Below are 20904 nucleotides of genomic sequence, written 5' to 3'. Positions count from 1 at the left end.
TTCTTCTCTTCCTTATTAGTATCTATCTCTTCCCACTTATTACTACAACCATGTTTCCCGTATCTTTCAATTTATACTTTTATTTGTTTCCTAGTACGATTGGATAGTTTATTCGTAACCTTGACGATCACTAAGCATTGTATCTTGATTCTCAATGAATGTATTTTTGTCCTTTTTATGTACACTGAGAGCTTATGCACCAAAGACGAATTCCTTGTGTGTCCAATCACACTTGGCCAATAAAGATTTCTGTTCTATTACTGGGGAATTCTGGGAGTTGAAATCCGCCCTTCCTAAACTCACCAGGGTTGGGAAATCAGTCTTTCCAGACCCAGACTCGCCCCCTGGAGAAACCAGGCTGCGAGTTTTATCGTCCCCCCCCCCCCCCCAATAGCACCTGCTCTCTTCCCGCAGAGAGCAAGCTACTGGACCAGCGCGCACCTGCGGACTTCAACTCCCACCATCCCTCTGCGCTCCTGACGCATGCGCGCTGCGCGTGGGACGCGCAGTTCAGGGCCGCTGCGTGCGTGCGTGCGGCCTAGTGGCGGCGATGGGGCTTCGCCGGGCGCTGGGCCTCGGGGCTCGGCTAGGCCGGGTCCTCCTGCGGGGCTGGCTCGGGGGGCCTCCCCACCACCCCGCCGCGGCCCCGCCCGCCTCCTGCTTCTCCGCCGTCCCGCCCGCGCGGCCCCCGGGGCTGCTGCTCCTGCGCCTGGCCGCGGCCCGGCTGGGCCTCCGCAGCGTCCCTCTTGGCCGCCTCCCGCCGGCCCCGCGGCGCCTGGGCCTGGCCCTGGGGCTGGGGCTGGCGCTGCTGGAGCCCGCGGCGGCCGAGGAGGAGAGGCGCGCGGCGGCGGCCTGCAGGGACATCCAGGTGCGGCCGCGTTGCTAGGCGACGGGGTTGTCGGGGCAACGGGCCAGCCTCGCTCCTGGAGGAGGGGGCGGGGCCACCCCCGCGTCATGTGGGGGAGAAAGGGGGGGTCCAGCCCCCCCAAAAGCCCCCTTTCCTCCCCTGCTTCTCCCTCGTTTTCACCTGATAAAACCCCCATTTTGTGGTTCTCCCACTTGTACCAAATTCACCTGAAAAGGCCTCCTTTCCACTTCCGTTAAATCCATCCCCTGTCTTGGTTGGAGAAACAAAAAAAAAACCCTACATTTTTTTTCTCCTTGGTTGTTGATTTTACTAATATTTTTCCACCTGTTTCTGTAGAATCCATGGCTGCTTTCAGGTGATCAACCCTCAAATAGATCCAGGGCAGGAAAAAAAAGGCGGGGGTGGGGTTGTATACGGTTTATATACACTTCTGACAGCGAACCCTATTCCTTACTACGTAGCACTGATGATGTTACCTAGTTGGGTCGTGAAACGTTTGCAAGGAAACCACCAAGCTCAGAGAGCACCAAGGACCCCCACCCACCCCTTAGACAGAGGTGGCTAAAAGCCCGAAGGTGAAGCAGGGGGTCTCCCTGCAGGCCTTCATGGCCTCAGAGGGAAGAGGAAGCCGTGGCCAGCTGTTCTCTGAGCTGGATCCACCAAGGAGTCCCTTTAATGCTTAGAGGCTTCTGTCATGGCTGCTCTTCTTTCCAGACAATCTTCCTCCCGAGGAACAAGCCCCAAAAGGACGCTCTGGGGTTATTAGCCCGGCGAGGCTTCAGCCTGGAGGAGTATTTCATCGGCCAGTCGATCGGCAAAGGCTGCAGCGGGGCTGTGTATGAAGCGGCCGCACCTGCCGCACCCACCGGGGACAGAGATCGGGTGCCCAAGCGGAGGGATGGCGGTGGGGGCGCTTTGGACCCCCAGGGTGCGGCAGAGGCTGAGGGCTGGAAGGAAGGATTTCCGCTGGCTATCAAAATGATGTGGAATATTTCGGTGAGGAACCCGGCTTTGGTGGCTTTCCTGGCTGTTTATTTGAAAGTAAATATTTGCACTTGGAGAGACAGTTTGGTGTAATGGCATCAGGATAGAAACCAGGAGACGAGTTCTAGTCCGGCCGTAGCTCTGAAAGCCAGCTGTGTGACTTTGTCCCAATCACCAGGAGACTGGGAATTCTAGCCCTGCCTTGGTCCAGAGCATGAAAGCTGCCTGGAGGACTTTGGGCCTGTGCCTGCCTCTCTTTCTCTCTCTCAGCCAGCCCACCTTACAGGGCTGTTGTGAGGGGAATAAGAGATGCGTTAAATATCTTCACTGCCTTGAGTTATTTTTTAAAATGATAAAGGGATATAAATACGTAAAAAATAAACTGATCTATAGTCAGTGTCTTTATTGATTCTGGTTTTTCCAGGCTGGTTCTTCGAGCGAAGGCATCCTGACCACCATGTCTCAAGAGCTTGTACCAGCCAGCGGACGGGCCCTTTCTGGAGAATTTGGAGCTGTTGCCAGGCCCAGGTAGGACTTCAGTAATTCTGGTGGAGAAGAGTTGATGGGCACAGGGAAAGGGAAAAGAAAGGAGTTTGTGGTTTTGCAACCTGACCAGAGAAAATGAGCCGCCTCTCACGTTGGCTGTGCTGTGATTGCCGTCTCTGACCAGGAAGCGCCTCCTTGGGAAGAAGTGGCTGAAGCCTCACCCCAACATCATCCAGGTGATCCGGGCTTTCACATCTCAGGTCCCGCTGCTGCCGGGCGCCACGGTGGATTATCCGGACGTCTTGCCTTCCGCTTTGAACCCCTCTGGGATTGGGCACAGCCGCACCCTCTTCCTGGTGATGAAGAAGTAAGCAGATGGATACCACAAAAGGGGCGTCTTCCCTTTGAAGCTCTCATTTAGGGGTCTTTGCAGGAAAACGTAGCGGCAGGTTGGAATGGGCTGGAAGCCGAAAGGAGAGGTCCAGAGCTAGGGAGGTCTGCGGTGTAGTGGCCAATTTGGCCTTGTGGCTTCCTTCAAAAGTCACATCAGAAAGGCAGGGGGGTTACGGCTCGAGGTTCAAGAATTTGCCAGCATAAAGTTCAGCACCCCAGACAGAGCCCAGAAATGGCTCACTTTCTCGGCCATGGTCATTAACACAGGCCCTAGTTGCCTGATTGCTGAACAGGTCCCACATACGGGGTCCAAGTCAAGAGACCTGCAGGGAGCTGTGGACTGGCAGATATTGGGGCAGGGCTGGGCTGAACCCTCCCCCCCCATTCAGAGTCCCTGAGCTGAGCCCCTCCCTTTGGAGAAATGCACAAAGTAGGTTTGGCCTCCTAGAGAAGTCAGAAGCCGGAGGTCCAAATGGGGGTCAGGGTCTCCCAGCCTTTTAATGCCGAAATGCCCCCCTCCCCCCCTTTTGGCTATGGGGGTCAGGAGTGAGATTGGCCAGCGTTTCTCCTCTGGGTTCGATTCGGGGCGTTGATTTCACAGTGGTAAGCCTGTCTGGCTGAGGCCGCCTTCCTCTCCCTTGCTCTGCTCAGCTACCCATGCACGCTGCGGCAGTTCCTTTCCAAGGGGCACCCAGACCCCCACGTGGGGGCCGTGATGATCCTGCAGTTGCTGGAAGGGGTGGATCACCTTGTCCGACAGGGAGTTGCTCACCGAGATCTAAAGTCGGACAACATCCTGGTGGAGTTCGACCCGGGTACGTTGTGTCTGTTAATCGACATGGGACCCTGGAAGGCTTCTATTCTCTGCTTACACCAAGGAGGTTAAAGCCTGTTCTGCTGCGATCTCCCCCCTCCCCCATCTCCTTTTTTTTGGGGTGGGGGAAGACAGCTGTGGGTATTTGCTGAGCGGTGGTCCCCTCTCTTTGACCTTGCAGCAGGGTGCCCAGGATTGGTCATCACCGACTTTGGGTGCTGTTTGGCCGACGAAAGGCTGGGCCTGAAGCTGCCGTTCCCCAGCTGGTACGTGGATCGCGGAGGCAACACCTGCCTGATGGCGCCTGAGGTAACTTTTGGGGAGAGAGGCCCGCTCTGGGTACCCCACCCCAGAAAGGAGCCCATCCATCCACACTTTGTTTCCTTCTCCTAAGACAAAGGACTATAAAAATAGGGGAAATGGCAGAGGAAGACTGTAGCTTTAAGGAATGGGAAAGGAAGGAAACAGAGCAGAACCAAGATGGATGTATTTATAAACAAATGCCTGGAAGCCATTTTAATTCAGAGTCTAGAAAGGTTGAAGCTTTGAATGACGTATTTCTACATCTGTACACATTTTGTACAGGTGGAGGTAACCACATGATAAAGCGGAATAGGCCGATAAAGAAAACAGTCCTTCATTGAAGAATTCTGTAGGAATCTGCTGTGTTTGGGCTGTGCCCTTGATCCCGAAGAACGAGGGCTCTGTTCCCCAGTTCCTGGTTCAATTCTCTTGAGAGCCCTGAAAGTTGCTTTGGGGTGCCTTTCCCTCACTTAAGGGCCCGGAAAAAGTTTCTTCCCGCCCACCCCCCATGGCCCCCCAAAGTAAATGCAGAAGGCAGCGGCTGAGTCTCCTTTAGCCCAGGGCTCTCCGATCTTGGTGACTTTGAGACTTGTGGACTTCAACTTAACTGGCTTAGAGGGCAGCCCAGGAGAAGGGAATTGGCCCCCTCTCAGATCCCGTTACATTTCTGCCATCTCCCTCAGCAAGGGGGCTTCTGGCCAGGAAGTCACATCACTTCAGCAGAGTCTGCTAGGGTCAGGGTCTGCGCATCACACAAAGCCACAACCCACAAAGTGGATGCTGAACCCGATGCCTCCCCTGGAAGGCTCTGCCCTGTAGACAGCCTGACTTATGCCCAGGGATAGCCTCCGGGGGCTCCGCTGGTTGTCTGAATCTTCCTTACCGTCTCCTATATCTGAACCTGGGTCTGGCTGGCTGTTCACCCCCTGCCCAAATGGGGGTATTGGGAAAGCAAGTGGCAATGCTGCCAATGAAAGTCAGCCACCACCACCATTAGCCCGGATCCTGTGGTTCACTTTTTGGCCAAGGACCTTTCTAACAACTTCCCCCATCCCCCAGGTAGCCACGGCTGTGCCAGGCCCAGGCGTAGTGATCGATTACAGCAAGGCAGACGCCTGGGCCGTGGGGGCCGTGGCCTATGAGATCCTGGGGCCTGGGAACCCTTTCTACGGCCAAGGGGCCCCCGCCCTGGACAGCCGCAGCTACCGGGAGGAAGAGCTGCCCCCCTTGCCCGCCCCAGCAGCCCCGGAAGTAAAGGAGCTGGTTGCGAGGCTCCTGAGGCGGAACCCGGCCAAGGTGAGAAGGGCACGTCTGTCAGTCGCGGGGGCGTGAAGTCAGCCAGGAAGCTGCTTTTTAAAAGCTTCCTGTCTTGGATATAGTCACTGGGTGGGGGGTGGAGTTCCCCAAAGGGATTTCTGAGTCCCAGCCGGCTTCCCCAGGCACGACCCGGATGCCCCAGGGTTTCAGCCGCTCCTGGGGCTGACCTCTCTGCCGCTGCTTCCTTTCCAGAGGCCATCGGCCCGAGTGGCGGCCAACGTCCTCCACCTGAGCCTCTGGGGTGAAGCGGCTGTCGGCCCGGCGGGCCTCCCTCTCCCCCAGCTGGTGCCCTGGCTGCTTCGACAGTCGGCCGCGGCTTTAATGACCGAGCGGCTGGGTGGCACCCGAGGGGTCGAGTCCCGCTTGAAGAGGGGCTTCCTGGCCAGCCTAGACTACGAGGACCTCTGCGAGGCTGCAGCCCTGCTCTGCTCCTGGAGGGGGACGGCCTGGTCTGCGCCCCAATAGAAGCCCTCCTCTCATGGACCCGCTGGGGGGAGGCAGCTTCCGTGCGGGGTGGGGGAGGCTCAGCAACGGAAACCGGCGTTTTCTCCCCGAGATTTCATCAACCTGGTGGCTGGGCAGGATGAGGCCAGGCAGGACCCTCTTTTGAGGTGAACCACGGCCTGGTGGGACCAGGAAAACCTGGCTCCTCGCCCGGCTTACTGGTTTCCCGCTTGGCACGCGTAGCATTCAACAAGTGTGGTTTTGAGTTGCGTATTATTTAAAATCCTTTGCTCGCTTGTTTGACCACGTAGGGAAATTGCGAAAGCAAAACAAAAATGCCTAGAACCACTTATTCTGTTCCGTGACTTAGACCCCAAAGTGGAGGATGAATCATTGTTTAGCTTTGTGAGTGGAAACCAGGTGAGCTAAATACCATCCTCACCTGCTTCATTGTGCTTCTCTGGGCTGGTTTTTCTGGTAGAGAAGGGCGCCCTCCTTAGCGGCGGTGTAGTTTTTTAGGGGTGGAACTGCTTGTTGGGTCGTGCAAATAAATCACATTCACGTTTGCAGAGTTGTGTGTGTGGTGCTTGGTGGGGGGAGGTTCTTCTAATGGTTTAAAGGCAGGTTTATTTTTTTTAATTTATTTATTTTGTTGGAAATCCATGGGAAATCCTTCCTTCTTTCCTTTTTCTTTTTTATTTTCTTTCCCTCCCTCCCTTCCTTTTTGATGATGTGTTTAATGGTGAATGCAGAAGGCAAAATCGGGATCGAGTTCCTAGCCCAGAGTGTTTTCAGGTTGGTTGGGAGCGGATCCTCAAGTTAGAAAGGAAACAGGCCATCTGAGATTTCCGTAGCTATGGGAGGGACCCCAGCACCTTCCTCCCCCACCCCCAATGGAAAGAAAGGGCCCATTGCGGAGAGTGGCAGGGGAGGGTCCCGAATTGCCCCTTCCTCTCTCTTTCAAAGCCTGGCCAAGGCCTGTTATCAGTCACTTGTGAGTTTTGGGGGGGATGGTGGGGGGGAGGCTCTGTTTGCTCCTGTAAAGCTTAATTGGGCATTTTCCTGCAAGGAAGAGCCAAGCCATCCCTTATTGTCAGGCAGGTCTTTTCCGTGAAGGGGCCACCCACCGTAGCCAGGAGAGCGCCTGGGCGCATCTGGGGAGTGCCAGCGTCTTTTCAAGGCACAGCAGAAGGGAAGTTCGTTTGTTTCCCCTTTGAACCAACTCAAATCCGAATTCAGTTCCTTTCCCCCGGGTGTGAATCTGTCTCTTCTGCTCTGACATCAAAGACACCAAACGGCCGCTTGGGAACCCCCCCCCCTAAAAACAAATGACTGTTTTTGAGAGTCCCCTCTCCAGGAATGCGAGCGGCTGGCTGCCTTTCTGCGGCTGAGGAAGTGACCCAGGGTGGCCCTTTCCAATTGGACCTCGGATGGTCATCCTGCCTTTACTGCATCCAGATGCATCACCTCGTTTTAAACCGTTTTTTTTAGGCGGCTTTTTAAAGGGGGAAAAGGAAGAGACCCGACCTGATGGGTGTCCAATGGGCTCCTTGGCTGGCCCCGTGCCAGGCCTGGGCGGCTCTGTTTTCCTGTCCCGTGGCTGGAAGGAGGCACGGCTCCTGCCCTTTGGCTGCTGCAGGGGGGAGGGACGGACGGGTTGGCATTTCTCCCTGGCAGCTGCCAAGGCTTTTCTCTGCTGCGGTTGCTGAGTGGCAACATGGCTGGTCTCTTGGCTCGCAGGGGCCGAGGCTTACTCCGGGCCTCACTCCTGGGCATCCCGCACAGGGCACCGGCGGTGCCCTCCTGCTGCAGCGAGACCCACCTGGCCCTCCCCCGGGGCATCGGCTGCAGCACTCCTGCCGGTTCTTTCCTACACGGCCCCCTGGGCAGGAAGCTGCCCTGCCCTCGCCGGGCGTCAGGCTCTGCGTTCAACATGCCCCCCAGCGCCGAGGAGATAGCCAGGCCGGTGGGCGTCTCCTCCATGTTCAAGCTCCCCATGCGGGATTCGGCCGAAGGGCTGAACGTGGCCTTCGTGGGCGTCCCTCTTGACATCGGCACCACCCACCGCCCTGGGGCCAGGTAAGAGGTGGGGGTGAAGACCCATCCAGCAGTCCAGGGTGGGGGTGGGGGGCAGCAGTCTGCCTTCTGGCAGGAAAAAACCTGTATCAAATTAAAATGTGTTGGGCTTAATTCACCAGCCTTGCTTATCTGATCCTTTTGCTGGTCCCCTTTCCTGTGGGTCAGGTTGGCCTCCCTGAACCCTCCTCAGTGCCTTCAATCTGTCCCCCCCCCCAGCCTCCGCCCCCCCCCGGCTGATCTCTGGCCACTTGTGCCATAGTCCAACTGGCTCAGAAGGTGCCCCATGGAGGGGGGGCTGACTTGCGCCCAGCACTGCTCCCATCTGACTTGGCAACAGAGAAGTGCTCAATTTGGGGGGTGGCCAAGGTCGAGCCAGCCCCCGCCCCATCAGCCCATGACTCCAGCCAGGTGCCCTTTGAACCCTGGGGAGAATTCCTTCAGCCCTCATCCCTGCAATGAGAGCAGTTGAGCCCTCTGCCTTCCCCCAGGCGGCTCAATCCAACCACTTTGGAATGGTGGCAGAGTTGGCACCCCCATATCTTGGGGTTGGGACAGACGCCATCAAAGGGGGCCGGCCACCAGCACATAGATGTACTCATTGCACTAATTGTCGTCCACCAAGATGGGTGCCTGTGGTGCCGAATTTTTCCATGGAGGGCTCTCGGGTCTGGGTGGGCAAAGCACGGAGGCCCAGCAGCCTCTGAATCCTTAGGTTGAAACCTGCTGGAGCAGGAAGTTCTGGAGAGTTGGTGGGCCTGAGCCACCAAGCTTGTCTGCTCTTGAGCCCAGGCAGGCAGGTAGGCAGGCAGGCAGGCTGTGTTCCTGGGGCTGTTTGAGGCTGAGGAGGGAGGGGGTTCGATTCTTGGCTTTCCGGGGGAGGGGGGGGCGTCACCAAGCAAGCTGCTTCTCCTCCAGGTTTGGCCCAAGGCACCTCCGTGCCGAGTCGATCTTGGTGCGCCATTTCAACCCGGCCACTGGGGCCGACCCCTACCACTCGCTCCAGGTGGCCGACATCGGGGATGTCAACATCAACCTCTACGACCTGAAGGACAGCTGCAAGAGGATCCGGGAAGCCTTTCGGGGGATCGTGGCGGGGGGCTGCGTCCCCCTCACACTGGGTGAGCCAAGCAGGAGGAGGGCGGGGTGAGTGGGGGACTTGGCCTAAACAAAGGGCTTCGTTCATGCTCCGTTTTTGGCTTTTGCAGGCGGAGACCACACGATCACCTACCCCATCCTGCAGGCCATGGCAGAAAAGTGAGTCGGAAACAGAATTAGGGGCAGTTAAGTCAGGGCTGGCTCGTTTTAGGTTTGGTTGGAAAATAGCCTCTCTGTGTGTGTGTGTGTGTCCCCGGGGCCTCGTGGAGCCTGCCAGGCCTCCTCCTCCCTTGCTTGGAAGATTTCCCAACCGGCCCTGGTTCTCTGCCCGCAGACACGGCCCGGTGGCACTGATCCACGTGGACGCCCACACCGACACAGCTGACCAAGCCCTGGGGGAGCGGATCTACCACGGCAGCCCTTTCCGGCGCTCGGTGGAGGAGGGGTTGCTGGACTGCCAGCGGGTCTTCCAGATTGGGATCCGGGGCTCCTCCTACTCTCCGGATCCGTACAGGTTTTCCTGGGATCAGGTGAGCCATCCCGTTGGGGATTTCTCTCGGGGTCCTCCTTCCTCGCTGATCCAGATTTCTGCAGCAGAAGCAAAGCGGGTCCCTGAGATGGCTTGAAACTGGGGGAGGGGAGGGGAGAGGGTGAAATATAGGGGAAGGATCCCTGAAAACACCCCCCCCCTTTTCACTCTGTGCAAAAGGTCCAGTTGCAAAGCCCCCCTTGAAATTAACTGGGACTTTCAGGAGGCACAATGCTCCCTGCGGCTGGGAGGAGCCCCCCCTTTTTAGAGAACACCCCTGTGCCCTCCCCCCCTCCCCAGGGCTTCCGGGTGGTGCTGGCTGAAGACTGCTGGATGAAGTCTCTGGCCCCCCTGATGGTCGAAGTGAGGGAGCAGGTGGGGGACCGGCCACTCTACATAAGCTTCGACATCGACGCGCTGGATCCGGCCTTTGCTCCAGGCACAGGGACCCCCGAGACGGCAGGTCTCACCCCAGCCCAGGTCAGCTGGCCCCAAGACCCCTCCCCTATTGTCCCAGGAGCTGGTTCTGGCCAAATCCTCATTCCTGCTTCCCCCCCCCCCCCTGCAGGCCCTGGAGATCCTCCGAGGCTGCCAAGGATTACGCATCGTAGGGGGGGACCTGGTGGAAGTGGCCCCTGTGTACGACCTGTCCGGTAAGGGGGCTTCTCCTCCTCGAATGTCAGATTCAGTGCCCAGGGCAGCCCCACCCTGCCCCTCCCGAGCCCTGGCACCCTCCCAGAGGGCCGAGCTGGCCGTTCCCGAGTGGGGCCCCTGTTGCTGTCCCATTTCACAGACTGGAAGGCTGAGGCTGGCGAGAGGAAATGTGGGGCTCCACAATCTCTTCCTCTTTCCCTTCCCTACGTAAAGCTCGGTCCCCCCAGCAGCAGGATGGGGAGAGGCTTTAGAGTTGCGCAGGGCCCCCCCTTGAAGTGCATTCCGCTCTTTGCCTTACAGGTAACACCGGACTCCTGGGTGCCAACCTGCTCTTCGAAATGCTGTGCGCCCTCCCTGGAGTGAAGAGGCATCCCGTCCCCCAAAAGGCCACGCAATGTGAATAGAAAGGGGGGGGGGCTGCCTCTGGGACCTGGGCTTTGCAACATCTTCTTTTCCCTTTTTCAGAACAGGAAGTAGCTAGTCCTCATTGCTGCAGTGAAAACCTGAGGGGATAGTGGCAGGAGGCCGGCTCCTGAGGATCCCGAGTCCTCCGTTTAGGGGGAAGAGGCTGATCCAGCAACATCAGCAGAGTTTTTCCGCCCCCCCCCCACCTCAAGAAGCATGGGATTTATCGAGAGGAAGATTGGAACCCAGATCCCTGGAAGAGAGCCAGCTGCCTTTTAGAGCCCCTCTGAACATACAGGGGCCAATGAAACTGACATGGGGTCCCCCCTCCCCTCCCTCTCAGCCGCGGTCCCTACGCATCTTGGGGGAACCGGCCCCCTCAGTGAAACCCACCCAGCACGAAGCATACTTGGGGATCCCAGTTCCCCAGAGAATCTGGAAGCCCCCCCCCCATGGTTTCCGGTGTCATGGTAGGGCCAAAGGGAAGACACCCCCAATCCCCCTGCTAATTGAGGTTTAAGGCCGCACCGTCTTGTGGCCAGACATTAAAATAAGTTTATTTTATTTCAGCTTCAAACTGTTTTCAGAGTCTTCAAGCAAACCAACCCACCCCCCCATGAAGGCAGGGCTTGTTCACAGATACCCGGGGAGGGGTGGGGGAGGGGGAGAAAAGGCTGCCCAATAAATTATTTATTCCCTGACACCTCCCCCCCCCCATATCAAAAGTGCAAAATTCATCGCTATCCTTCCAAGCGACTTCCCTCCCTGGATTGTGGTGCACCCCCTTTTCTTCAGCAGACGGGGGGGAGGGGAGTAGTTGTGGGGGAACCAAAGTGGGGGTGGGCAACTGAAGGCTTCGGGTTGGGTCACCTCCTTCCTTTTGGCTGCAGGCCACTTGGGGGTGGGGGGAGGAAGCGCTATCAGGGTTGGCAAGGGAGCTGCCTCGGCTTTGGCACCGGCCGTTCTAGTGCCCAGGTCAGCCCCCTGCCCCAATATATGGAGGGGGGAGGGCAAAGCATCCCCCACCCCCCCAGGCTCTGCTAAAGGCACCGTCTCTCTCCACAGCTTCCCTCCTAAAGGCATCTGGGCTCACTTGCTGCTTTCCAGCCTGAAACTCAATCCCTCCCTTCATGGGGGGGGGAGCAATAGGAGGCTGTTCCCCCCCCACAGTTGGCTTTGCGGGTGCTTCTCCAGCCAGTCCCTTCTGAGGCAGCACAAGGCAGACAATGGCAGCGCTGGGGAGAACACAGACCCAGAAAAGGCATGCAAGGGTGCACAAAATGAAACCCCCCCCCCACCTCTTTCCTCAGTTCCCCCACAGTAAAGGACCCCCTGCAGAATCCTGGACCGGCTTTGGGAGGGAGGGGTGTTTGTATTTCCAAACAGAACTGAAAAGTCTCCCTGCGTGGAGAAAGCTAGCACCTCAAGGGAGGACAGAGTTCCCATTCTCTCTCTTCTCCCCCCACCCCACCCCCCACAGCATCTGAAACACACACGCACACACAATGATCCAGGCAGTCTATCTAGACACAGAGATCAACTCAAAGGACAGGCGGCCCCCTCCCCAAAAGAGACGCGGACTCTGCCCCATCCCGAGGGCAAAAAAAGAGGTAAAAGAGGCAGCTGCACAAAATTGTAAACAAAAGCAACCGAAATGGAAGAGCTGGACGGAGGGACCCTGGCCCTGCTTCCCACAGACGGGATCCAGGACCCTCAAGAGATCTTCCCTGCCCCCTCCCCACCCCCATGGTTGCCAAAGGGATTTGGGGGGTGGGCGCAGAGCAGCCGGCTTAGGGCTCTAGACTAGACAGCCTGACACAGACGGCCACGGAAGAGACAGGAGGAGGAAAAGGGCTCGTGGATCTGCTTCATTCTGCACATTCCCCAGACTGGAGGCTGGAGTGGGGGTGGCCTGTCCTATCGTCCGATCAAGGGGAGCCTCTCCCGCCAGAAGTAAGTGGGGGGGGGAGGACAGGCCTTGGTGCATGCAGGGGGAGGACAGGCCTGAACAAACCACCAGTGGACGGTCTGGGGAGACAACAAAGCCCATCTTCGAAGGAGCAGCAGCCGTAAATCGGTAGGCCAAGAGTTCTAAGAGCAGCAGCAGCTCCTGCAGACTCCTCGAAGCTGGGGGAGCCGGGGGGGGGGAGGAGGAAGAGGAGGCAGAGCCACACACACCCCCTGCCCAGCCTCCCCTGAGACAGTCTGGACTATTTGGTGCCAGGGGGCCGGTCAGCGCCTTCCTGCTCAGGCGGCCCCGAGGGCAAGGACGCGGTTTCTAACTCACCAGGCCTAGGAGAGGTCATCTAAACGCTACAGTCTATTGGCCCTCCCGAGAGGCTCCAGGGGTCCCTCCTTCCGAGCCTGCAGTAACCCAGCCGCCTCTCAGCCTTTCTGGGAGGACTTTAATGGGGGTTCAGTCTAAGGCGGGCCAGGAGGGGATGTAAAATCTCTGCAGGGACCCCTCCAGCAGCCGCTCCATCCAGAAGGACAGCCGCTGCAGCTTGCTCTTCACGCCCCGCAGGCTGCCTGATGCCGAAGAGGGCCTGCCCCATGCCTCTGCCGACTCAGCTGTCTCGTCCTCGCAGGGACCCTCCTCAGGCTGGGGGGGCCGGAAGAGGCAGAAGTACTTCTTGTGGCCATTGAGGGCCAGGACGTAGCCGGCGTAGTCGCGCTCCAGGAAGTGCTTGTCGTACTGGTTGGGGATGGGGGCCGCGTCCTGCGCAAACTCCAGCACATACTCCAGCCACTCCCGGTGCTTGTCCAGGCTCAGGAAGGAGAAATGGAGGCAGTTGCTCCTGGGGGTCAGGAGAGGGGGAGGTCATCAAGAAGAGGCCCAGGAAGGGCAGCCGCATGCTTCCTGCTAGGAGCCGGAATAAGGCAGCGCCCCCTCCCCTCCCCTCCCCTCCCCTCCCACGTCTCAGAGGTGGGGCTGGGGTCTTACCCAGTGAAAGTGAAGACCTCCTGAGCGAACCTCTGCAGCAGAGGGGTCTTGGTGGCATTGGACAGGATCAGGACCACGTTGATGTGGCCGGGCCTCAGCCGCACCAGGTTGCTGGTGTAGGTGATGTCCGTCAGCTCCGTCACTTTCACCGAGTACTTTTTGGGAATCCTGCAAGGCAGTGCTGGGCTATCATTGCACAGGGAGGGAGCGGGCGGGCGGATGGGGGGGAGAGCAGAGGGGAAGACCTTTCAGCCAGCAGGGGGACGCAGCTCTGTGATTCTCGGTTGTGTTGTTAATACAACACAATATCCCAACCCAAACACACACCTGTCTTCTTTGGTGAAGCTCATGTCGTTCTTCTCGCTCTTGGGGGGAGGGTCCTCCTTCTTGGGGGGAGGCAAATCCCTCTCATCACTTGAATCACTGGAGAAGAGAGCAGGGCTGATCCCAGGGGCTCTAGCATCCTGCACCTCCGATCGCCCCCCACTCCTTCCCTCCCTCCTAAAACGGAGCCAGGGGACTGGGGGGTGTGTGTGTCTCACCTGAAGGCCTGCACGATCACCGTCCCAAAGAGGATGAAAAGCGCCGAGAAGATGAGGGACAGCAAAGGCATCATCTCCCGCCTGGAGAAGAGAGAAGGTGCACACGGATGAAAGACCCTGTGCCCCCCCTTGCCCCCCCCCGCAAGGCTATGCCGTGGGAACGAATGAAACAGAGCCTGCCGAGGGTCAGACAAGGTGGCTGGCAAGATTTTAAGGATGGGAGAGCCATTTGGCCTCTCTGGATCTCACAGGGGCTTGTAACTATTGGGGTGGGGGGTGGGGCGAGCCCTGCCTACTGCTAAAGTCCCCCCAGATCATGAGGGGGAGCAGAGGGACCCTGATCCTCATTGGACTTTCCCTTTTCTTGGGAAAGAAGGACTGAATGGGGCGGGGGGGGGGCTTTCTATTTTCTATCGATCTTCACAAACTGAGGGCAGCAGGGAATTATGGGCTTTGGAGGCCCCTGGCTCAGTGGAAGCAGGATGCCCACAGCGAGAGGGGCCCTCTGGACACGCACCAGTTGCTGCGGAAGAGGCTCTCCCAGCAGTCCACGGCGTAGTCCACAGCAGAGTAGGCCCACCGGAGGAAGAAAACCTGCCACGGAGAGATGCCACGGAGAGTCAACCAAGAGGCTGGAATAGGGGAAGGGGTGTGGATGGGCAGGGAGCAGCCCCCAGAGGGGCCAGGTCAGTCCCTGGCTGCTGGAGCTTCACCCAGACAGGCAGCCTAGCCGAGGGGCCTCTTTCCTTCCGAGGGGCTTGTGAACACAAACACACACACACACGAAATCAAAGCCCCTCGGCCTTTGGACTGGTGAGAATTCACAAGGGAAAAGAAACCACATTTCTCCCGGTTTTTGGGGTCGTCCCCCCCCCAGAGGGCTTACAGGTGCCAGTTCGTCTGTCAGGTCCATCAGGACAGCCTGGGAGGAGAGGAAGGAGGCATCCATCCTCAGCTGGTCCAGGAAGTCCAGCAGTGTGAAGGTGCCCTCCTCGGTGCCCGTCCAGGGCTTCTCCAGGGCCTTGAACACCACCTGCCCGGAGTTGGTGCGTCTCTCCAGGATCAGTACCTGCAAAAGGAGAGCCCGAGGGGGGTCAGAGTACCCAAGCCATGTCCAGCATCCCCCTCCCCCAACGCCATGCAAGTGGGGCCCACCGGGGTCTTGAATGGTGCTCTGCTTTTACTTCCCCAGAGAATGCAGAGTGACCTTGCCTGCCACACAGCTGGGGGAGGAGTTGTTTGGCGGGGGGGGGGGGGAGAGACTGGAGGAGGGAGAGTGGGGGAAGGGGAAGGAAGCAGGCTCACAGCTGATTTGGCCCGAAACCAGGCGTCCCCCTGGAGCAGAGTGCGGACAAAGTCCGGCTGGTTGTCGCCGTAGATGTGGACAAACCGCAGGGTCTCCTTCGTGTTGGCTACAGCGAAGGCCAGGAAGGCCTCGTAGCCCTCTGCGTACTTCTCCCCTTCGCCCGTGACCAGGACCACGCAGTACCTGCACCGGCACAAGGAAAGGAAAGCGGGTGGCATCCCACGGAAGCATGAAGAGGATTCTGTCTTCGGAACCTGAGGGGTTGGGCAAGGGGGCTGGAGGGAGGGCGGGGGGCTCACTTGTGCTGACGGTGAGATTTCTTCACAGGACACAATTCCTGGAAGAGCTTCTGGCTGGTCAGGCGGGAGGCCAGGAGAAATTTGTTCTGGGACAGGAAGTCATCGATCAGCTGCTTCCTCATGTGGCGAGCCTGGGGCACAGAAGAGGATGGGCCGCCTCTGAACAGGGAGTCCTCCACTTACAACCGTTCACTTAGCGACCATTCAAATTTACAATGTCACTGAAAAAAAGGGGACTCGGGATCCTTTTTCACACTTACGACCATCACGGTCAAAATCCGGACGCTTGGCAACCGACTCACATTTATGACGGTTGCAGTGTCCCAGCACTGATCCCCTTTTGCGACCTTCTGGCCGGCAAAGTCAGTGGGGAAGCCGGAGTCGCTTCACAGCCGTGTGACTAACTTAACAACTGTGGCAAGAGATGTCTGACGATGGGGCAAAACCCACTTAACAACTGCCTTGCTTAGCAACGGAAATGAAAGGTCTGAGAAGGGAAAGACCCAAACTGGGCCCCTTAAAACCTCTGTGTTTTCCCTCACTGACTGCCCCGCCGGGGTTCTCGTGCCCTGACGCCTCTTTCTCCAGCTTCCCCCTCTCCAAAGCACCCCCCTTTCCCCCTTTGGATAGAAGCCGTCACCCCAGAAGCCCCCAAGAGACCCCCGAGGCTGGGCCTCCCGTGGGCCTTACCTGGATGACGTCAGCCGGCTTCTCAATCTGCTCCTTGAAGACCATCATGGTGGGCGTGTAGACGTTGATGTTGTATTGCCGGGAAAGTGACTCGGTGCCCCGGAGCCCCACGTACACGTAGCCGAAGGAGAGGTAGTCTCTGTACGCGAAGGCCGTGAGCTGGAAGGGAAGGGGAGTCAGCGCAGGCCCCCCCTCCTCGGGGCACCCCCCCCAGCCAGCAGAGGAGGGGAGGATCAGCTGCTCAGGGTCACAAGGCGGTAGATGATGGGCACCACCAGCGAAGCCCAGTCGACTTTTCAATTTCCCCACCCCGGACTTCTGAGCACCCCTTTCTGTTGTACCTGCAGCCCCATGGCTTCAATGGGCCAAGAAGAGACACACCTGTTGAACCCGGGGTGGGGATTGCAAAGCCTGGACGCCCGGGCTTCTCCCCCCACAATCTTGAAAGGGGGCTCCCCTCCAAGGTCTTCCCCTCCCCCACCCCAAGGGCTGGTATTTCAAGAGACCGACCTTGTAGAGGAGGGGTGCCAGGGGCATGTGGTCAAAGAGCAGGACGTGAGGTTTGTTCTCCTTCTTCCAGCTGGACAGGAACTGGACGTAGTTCTTGTCCATAATCTGCCGGGGGGGGGGGGAGTGTGGAGAGAGGAGACCGTCATACCTTCCCTGCTGCCAGCCGAAAGGGGGCCACAGAGCTGCATCAGGCACCCCTGGATACTGGGGGGGGGAGGGGAGTGGCCCCGTGCATTTTTCAAAGGTGTTTCTCAGCTACCTTGGATTGGTGAATGAACCCTTAGGTGTCAAACCCTGGAAACAGCTCTCTGAGCAAAGAAGACCTTCGCAGCCCTGGACCCAGCTCTGAAGCTGAGTGCTGCCACGCCCCCCACGCCCCAGTCCCTTACCTGTCTCCCTCCCCCCACACACCCCAATTAAAAAGAGAAACAGCAGAAGGCAAAGAGTAAACGTTCAAGCCAGCGGTTTTCAACTTTTTCTTCACCATGGAGCCACCTATAAATACCATTTTTGACCCCGGACCCAGAAGACTTAAGATTTAAATCGTAACATTTCTCCAAGCCTTCGTGGACCCCCTGTGATGACATTAAGGCCCCACCCTCCCGAGGGGACCACAGGTGGAAAACCACTGGCCTTCTTCTCCAGGCCCCTCCCTGTCCATTGGGCTCCTTCCTGGAAACTGAGGGGGGGGGGGTCCTGTGGGGAGGGTGTGTCCCAAACTGCCCGAGGCCGCTGCTCACCTTCTCCACCAGCGCCCCAGGGAGCAGGCTCTCCACAAACTGCCGGAGGTTCTCCCGGACGACCGCATTGTGGAAGAAGGTGACCTTCCCATTGATCAGGCCCAGGATGGACGGAGTGCTGTGTGCTCCAAGGTGCTGGGCCAGGCGCCGCTCGTAGCCCGCGTGGATGACACCGATCCCCACACCTGGCAGGGGACGGACAGACCCCTCAGCATGGAAGCAAGCCGGCCAACCCATAGGGGGCCAGCAGAGCTCCATGCCTTCCCCGCCCAGAAGGAGCTGAAGCCTCAAGTTCTGGACAGGCTAACCTCAGATGACCTCAGACTGCACCCCCCCCCCAGATCAGCCACCATCCCCCAAAAGCAACGCCTGGCCTCTGCCTCTTGGGGCAAGCAGCTATAACTTTGTTGCTTGTATCCTTATGACTTATATTGATATTGTTTCCTGATTGCTTATTTGTAGCCTATGACTATCATTAAGTGTTGTACCTTAGAATTCTTGATAAACGTATCTTTTCTTTTATGTACACCGAGAGCATGTTCACCAATGACAAATTCCTTATGTGTCCAATCACACTTGGCCAATAAAAAATTCTATTCTATTCTATTCAACTCAATGGGCCTCCAAAAGCTTCAGGGCCGCTGCTGCCCAGCCCCACCCAGACAGACCCTCCACACACATGTGCTCCCTCCCTCTCCCTCCCTCCGCCTTGGGCTTACCCAGCGCCTCCAGCTCCTGCACCACCTCCTTCCAGACGGGCTCGATGTGGATGCAGCTGAAGCACCAGTCGGAGGTGATCTTGATCAGGTAAGGCTTCCGGAAGCTCTCGGGAACGACCTCGTTGACATAGTGGGAGAAGTGCAGCAGGTACTTCTCGTCGATGGGGTCCTGGTGGCGCTCCGAGTTGAAGGGGAAGTGGAAGAAAGACTCGTCGAAGTAGAAGCTCTCGTGGAAGGGGTGCGCGTGGCGGTGCTGCGCCTGCTGCTGCTGGTGCGGGAAGCCCTGGTTCTCGCCCACGTCGCCGTAACGGTCAAAATTCAACCGCTTCTCCTCATTGGACAGGATCTGCACGGGAAGAGCGGGTCTCTCATCCCCTCTTTTTCTTCCAACCGGCCTTCCCCCACTCTCTCCACCCCCCTCTGCAGCTGTCCCTCTCACACACGTCTGCAGTTTCGGACCCACAAACTGTGACCTCTGTACCTCGTAGGATTTGCTGATTTGTATAAACTTGTCTTCCGCTCCTGGGTCTTTATTCTTGTCTGGATGCCTGGAAAGTCGAAATATGATGATCAGCAGGAGCTAGAGAACAGACAGCTTCACGGAGTTATGCATGGGGTGGGAGTGGGGGGAGCTCTACCTTTAATCTGGCCATCTTTAATTGACTGTCATTTATAGTTAGATAAATTTGACTTTGTTTTTAATTTTAAGATCTCTCGTGGCGCAGTGGTTAGAATGCAGTATTGCAGGATGACTCTGCCCACAGCCAGGAGTTTGATCCTGACTGACTAAAGGTTGACTCAGTCTTCCGTCCTTCCGAGGTTGGTAAAATGAGGATCCAGATTGGTGTTTTTTGTTGTTTTTTTGGTGGGGGGTATGATGCAAATAATGCTGACATTGTAAACTTCTTAGAGAGGGCTGTAAAAGCACTATGAAGCAGTACATAAAGCTAAGCCCTATTGCTGTTGCTGATTTACTGCTGGTATATCATTTCAAGAGGAAGACACAGCTAGCAATCTTAAAAATGTGTCAAATACAGCAAATGGACAATAAAAGCAAAAAAAAAAAAAGAGCTACAAGAATCCTCTGGCATTTAATGAGTTCGTAAAGCATCCTGATGTGCTTTTAATGGCTCGCCTATTTTCCCGTGACTGGCAACTGGCCGGAGCAGAAGCACTGAAAACCTCAATTCGTCAGGCGAGTGATTTGGATTCACTTTAATTCTCATCAGAATCAGGTTACTTTGAATTCTATGTACTCACCACTCCCGGGCGAGTTTCTTGTAGGCTTTTTTAATATCCGCCTGGCTCGCAGTCCTGCTGACGCCCAGGATCCGATACGGGTCAAAATCGACAGCCGACAAGATTTGCAAGGCCAGGACAAGGAAGAGGACCAGCACCAGGGAGAGGCTGAGCCGTTTCATCTCCATCTCCTTTCCGGCAGGGAATCTGGCCAGGAGCCTCCCTGGGGAAAAGGAGAGGTCAGGGTCTACGGTGGGCCCTCCCGGGTCAACTACGCACCCTGCCAGAACCCGGGAAGGCAAACCACCACATTTATGTCCCTCTTGTTTATTCGGACACGGTTTACTTCCTGCAACTAAAAAATACTGCTCAAGTTCTTTTTAATAACCCCAAAACAATGCTGATATTTTGCAGCACACCCCAGACAGAGCCATCCAGGGGAGCAGCGCAAGGTGGATAATTGTTGTGTAGGCCGAGATGGATATACCAGCCTTTTGTCACCAAGGCAAGAACTATTGGAATATTTAGGAACAGGTTCCTTGACGAAAAACTCATGTTCCGCCCCAACACTTCCGGGTTCAGCTGGGGAAATCCGCCCTCGCGGCACAGCACCTTGGGGCCATTTTTTTTATGGAGGCTGCCAAACCAGAGAGACAAGGCGCTTTGATCCAGACGTCCAGCGTCCCCTCTGGCTTCCATTGCTCATCAGCATCTGGACGGGCTGCATGCCAGGCAAGATGCTGCAGGAGGCTTCTTGGGGTTCTCACCACCCCCCAGGCAAAGGCTGGGTGGGTCCCCCTGTTGTCGTCGTCCCCCCTTTTCCGCAGAAGGAGGAGAAGCGCCGCTGACCCTTTAGAGACAATCCAGGGCTCTGCTTGGAGGGGCCTCCGTGCCCGTCTTCCTTGCCCAGCTGGGCAGGGGCATCGCGTCCTCTGCAGGCTGGGACTTCTGCCTCCACCCAGGGAGGGTCTTTAGGGGCTGCTTCTGCTGCCAGGCAGCCCCTTTTGGAGGGGAGGTCTCAGGCTGTTTTGTGGCCTCCATCAGTTTTTCTGGGGGGGGGGGGGCAACCAGGGACCCTCAACTCCCTTCCTCCCTCTTGGAGGGGCTAGGATGCCCTGGGGGACCTTGGCGCGCATGCGCAGAGCCTCCCCCCCATCCATCGGCCAATTCCCAGCACGGCCCGATCCTGAGCGGCTCCTTCTCCAGCCCTAACCCTCGGGATCCCCCGAAGGGGAGGGGAGGGGACCCCACCCACCCACCGCCGCCAAGGCTTCCCAGGCCCGGCGCGGCCCTCCCGCCCCCGCTGAGAAGGATGGGTTATCGCGTCCCGCTCCTCCCCACCACGACCAGGCGACGAGGTGATGCTGCCCCCCCCGGGGGAAAGGAGGGGGGCGATGGGCGGCCGCAATACCCACCCTGGGCTCCTCCTGTCTCCCCGGTCCCCACTTCCGGCTCGGCGGCCTCGTCACCATAGAGACGGCGCAGCCGGCGCTGACTTCCGGCGTGGGGTTAGCCCCGCCTTCGCGCAGGGACCCTGCGAGGGA

At 57.7% G+C, this 20904-nt stretch overlaps 3 protein-coding genes across 8 annotated transcripts; 2 read left to right on the top strand and 1 right to left on the bottom strand.

Annotated features, from left to right (window-relative positions):
- The first annotated feature begins 489 nt into the window (after positions 1 to 489).
- On the top strand, positions 490 to 6175 carry PINK1 (PTEN induced kinase 1). The gene is made up of 8 exons (XM_058160948.1): positions 490 to 868; positions 1583 to 1864; positions 2277 to 2380; positions 2523 to 2705; positions 3383 to 3546; positions 3727 to 3854; positions 4908 to 5144; positions 5358 to 6175. The coding sequence occupies exons 1-8, from the start codon at positions 551 to 553 to the stop codon at positions 5628 to 5630; spliced, it is 1689 nt and encodes a 562-aa protein (XP_058016931.1). The 5' UTR covers positions 490 to 550; the 3' UTR covers positions 5631 to 6175.
- Positions 6176 to 6331: 156 nt separating this feature from the next.
- Positions 6332 to 10860, top strand: AGMAT (agmatinase). Of its 4 annotated transcripts, none has more exons than XM_058160952.1 (8): positions 6332 to 7688; positions 8604 to 8806; positions 8894 to 8942; positions 9118 to 9313; positions 9613 to 9792; positions 9881 to 9965; positions 10267 to 10362; positions 10437 to 10860. In XM_058160952.1, coding segments are annotated over exons 1-8 (1173 nt in total). In that variant the 5' UTR covers positions 6332 to 7326; the 3' UTR covers positions 10439 to 10860. The 4 variants fall into 4 exon arrangements, with proteins under 4 accessions (XP_058016935.1, XP_058016934.1, XP_058016933.1 ...); XM_058160951.1 differs by having other exon boundaries at positions 10432 to 10860; XM_058160950.1 differs by having other exon boundaries at positions 10267 to 10860.
- A 48-nt stretch (positions 10861 to 10908) lies between these two features.
- DNAJC16 (DnaJ heat shock protein family (Hsp40) member C16) lies at positions 10909 to 20848 on the bottom strand. Of its 3 annotated transcripts, none has more exons than XM_058161236.1 (15): positions 20776 to 20848; positions 19382 to 19583; positions 18603 to 18669; positions 18122 to 18467; positions 17403 to 17587; positions 16663 to 16767; positions 16153 to 16311; positions 15463 to 15593; positions 15163 to 15346; positions 14744 to 14926; positions 14375 to 14451; positions 13858 to 13938; positions 13643 to 13738; positions 13316 to 13501; positions 10909 to 13169 (listed from the first exon to the last, which is right to left on the bottom strand). In XM_058161236.1, the coding sequence occupies exons 2-15, from the start codon at positions 19546 to 19548 to the stop codon at positions 12788 to 12790; spliced, it is 2349 nt and encodes a 782-aa protein (XP_058017219.1). In that variant the 5' UTR covers positions 19549 to 19583; positions 20776 to 20848; the 3' UTR covers positions 10909 to 12787. The 3 variants fall into 3 exon arrangements, with proteins under 3 accessions (XP_058017219.1, XP_058017221.1, XP_058017220.1); XM_058161238.1 differs by having other exon boundaries at positions 13316 to 13483; XM_058161237.1 differs by lacking the exon at positions 20776 to 20848 and adding an exon at positions 20210 to 20562.
- Between the last annotated feature and the right edge of the window lie 56 nt (positions 20849 to 20904).

This window comes from Ahaetulla prasina, chromosome 18, assembly GCF_028640845.1.
Source record: "Ahaetulla prasina isolate Xishuangbanna chromosome 18, ASM2864084v1, whole genome shotgun sequence".
NCBI lineage: Eukaryota > Metazoa > Chordata > Lepidosauria > Squamata > Colubridae > Ahaetulla > Ahaetulla prasina.
Note: the sequence above shows the minus strand (reverse complement) of the source record. Positions and strands in the feature narration are given on the sequence as shown.

Excerpts from the sequence above, each read along its gene's own strand:
- PINK1 (XM_058160948.1), top strand. The coding sequence starts at position 551 with ATGGGGCTTCGCCGGGCGCTGGGCCTCGGGGCTCGGCTAGGCCGGGTC. Across the intron at positions 3,855-4,907 it reads CCTGCCTGATGGCGCCTGAG|GTAGCCACGGCTGTGCCAGG; the intron begins GTAACTTTTGGG and ends CCCATCCCCCAG. Across the intron at positions 5,145-5,357 it reads TGAGGCGGAACCCGGCCAAG|AGGCCATCGGCCCGAGTGGC; the intron begins GTGAGAAGGGCA and ends CTTCCTTTCCAG.
- AGMAT (XM_058160950.1), top strand. The coding sequence starts at position 7,327 with ATGGCTGGTCTCTTGGCTCGCAGGGGCCGAGGCTTACTCCGGGCCTCA. Across the intron at positions 8,807-8,893 it reads CTGCGTCCCCCTCACACTGG|GCGGAGACCACACGATCACC; the intron begins GTGAGCCAAGCA and ends TGGCTTTTGCAG. Across the intron at positions 9,314-9,612 it reads ACAGGTTTTCCTGGGATCAG|GGCTTCCGGGTGGTGCTGGC; the intron begins GTGAGCCATCCC and ends CCCCCTCCCCAG.
- DNAJC16 (XM_058161236.1), bottom strand. The coding sequence starts at position 19,548 with ATGGAGATGAAACGGCTCAGCCTCTCCCTGGTGCTGGTCCTCTTCCTT. Across the intron at positions 13,502-13,642 it reads AGCTTCACCAAAGAAGACAG|CCCAGCACTGCCTTGCAGGA; the intron begins GTGTGTGTTTGG and ends GTGCAATGATAG. Across the intron at positions 13,170-13,315 it reads GAGGTCTTCACTTTCACTGG|GAGCAACTGCCTCCATTTCT; the intron begins GTAAGACCCCAG and ends CCTGACCCCCAG.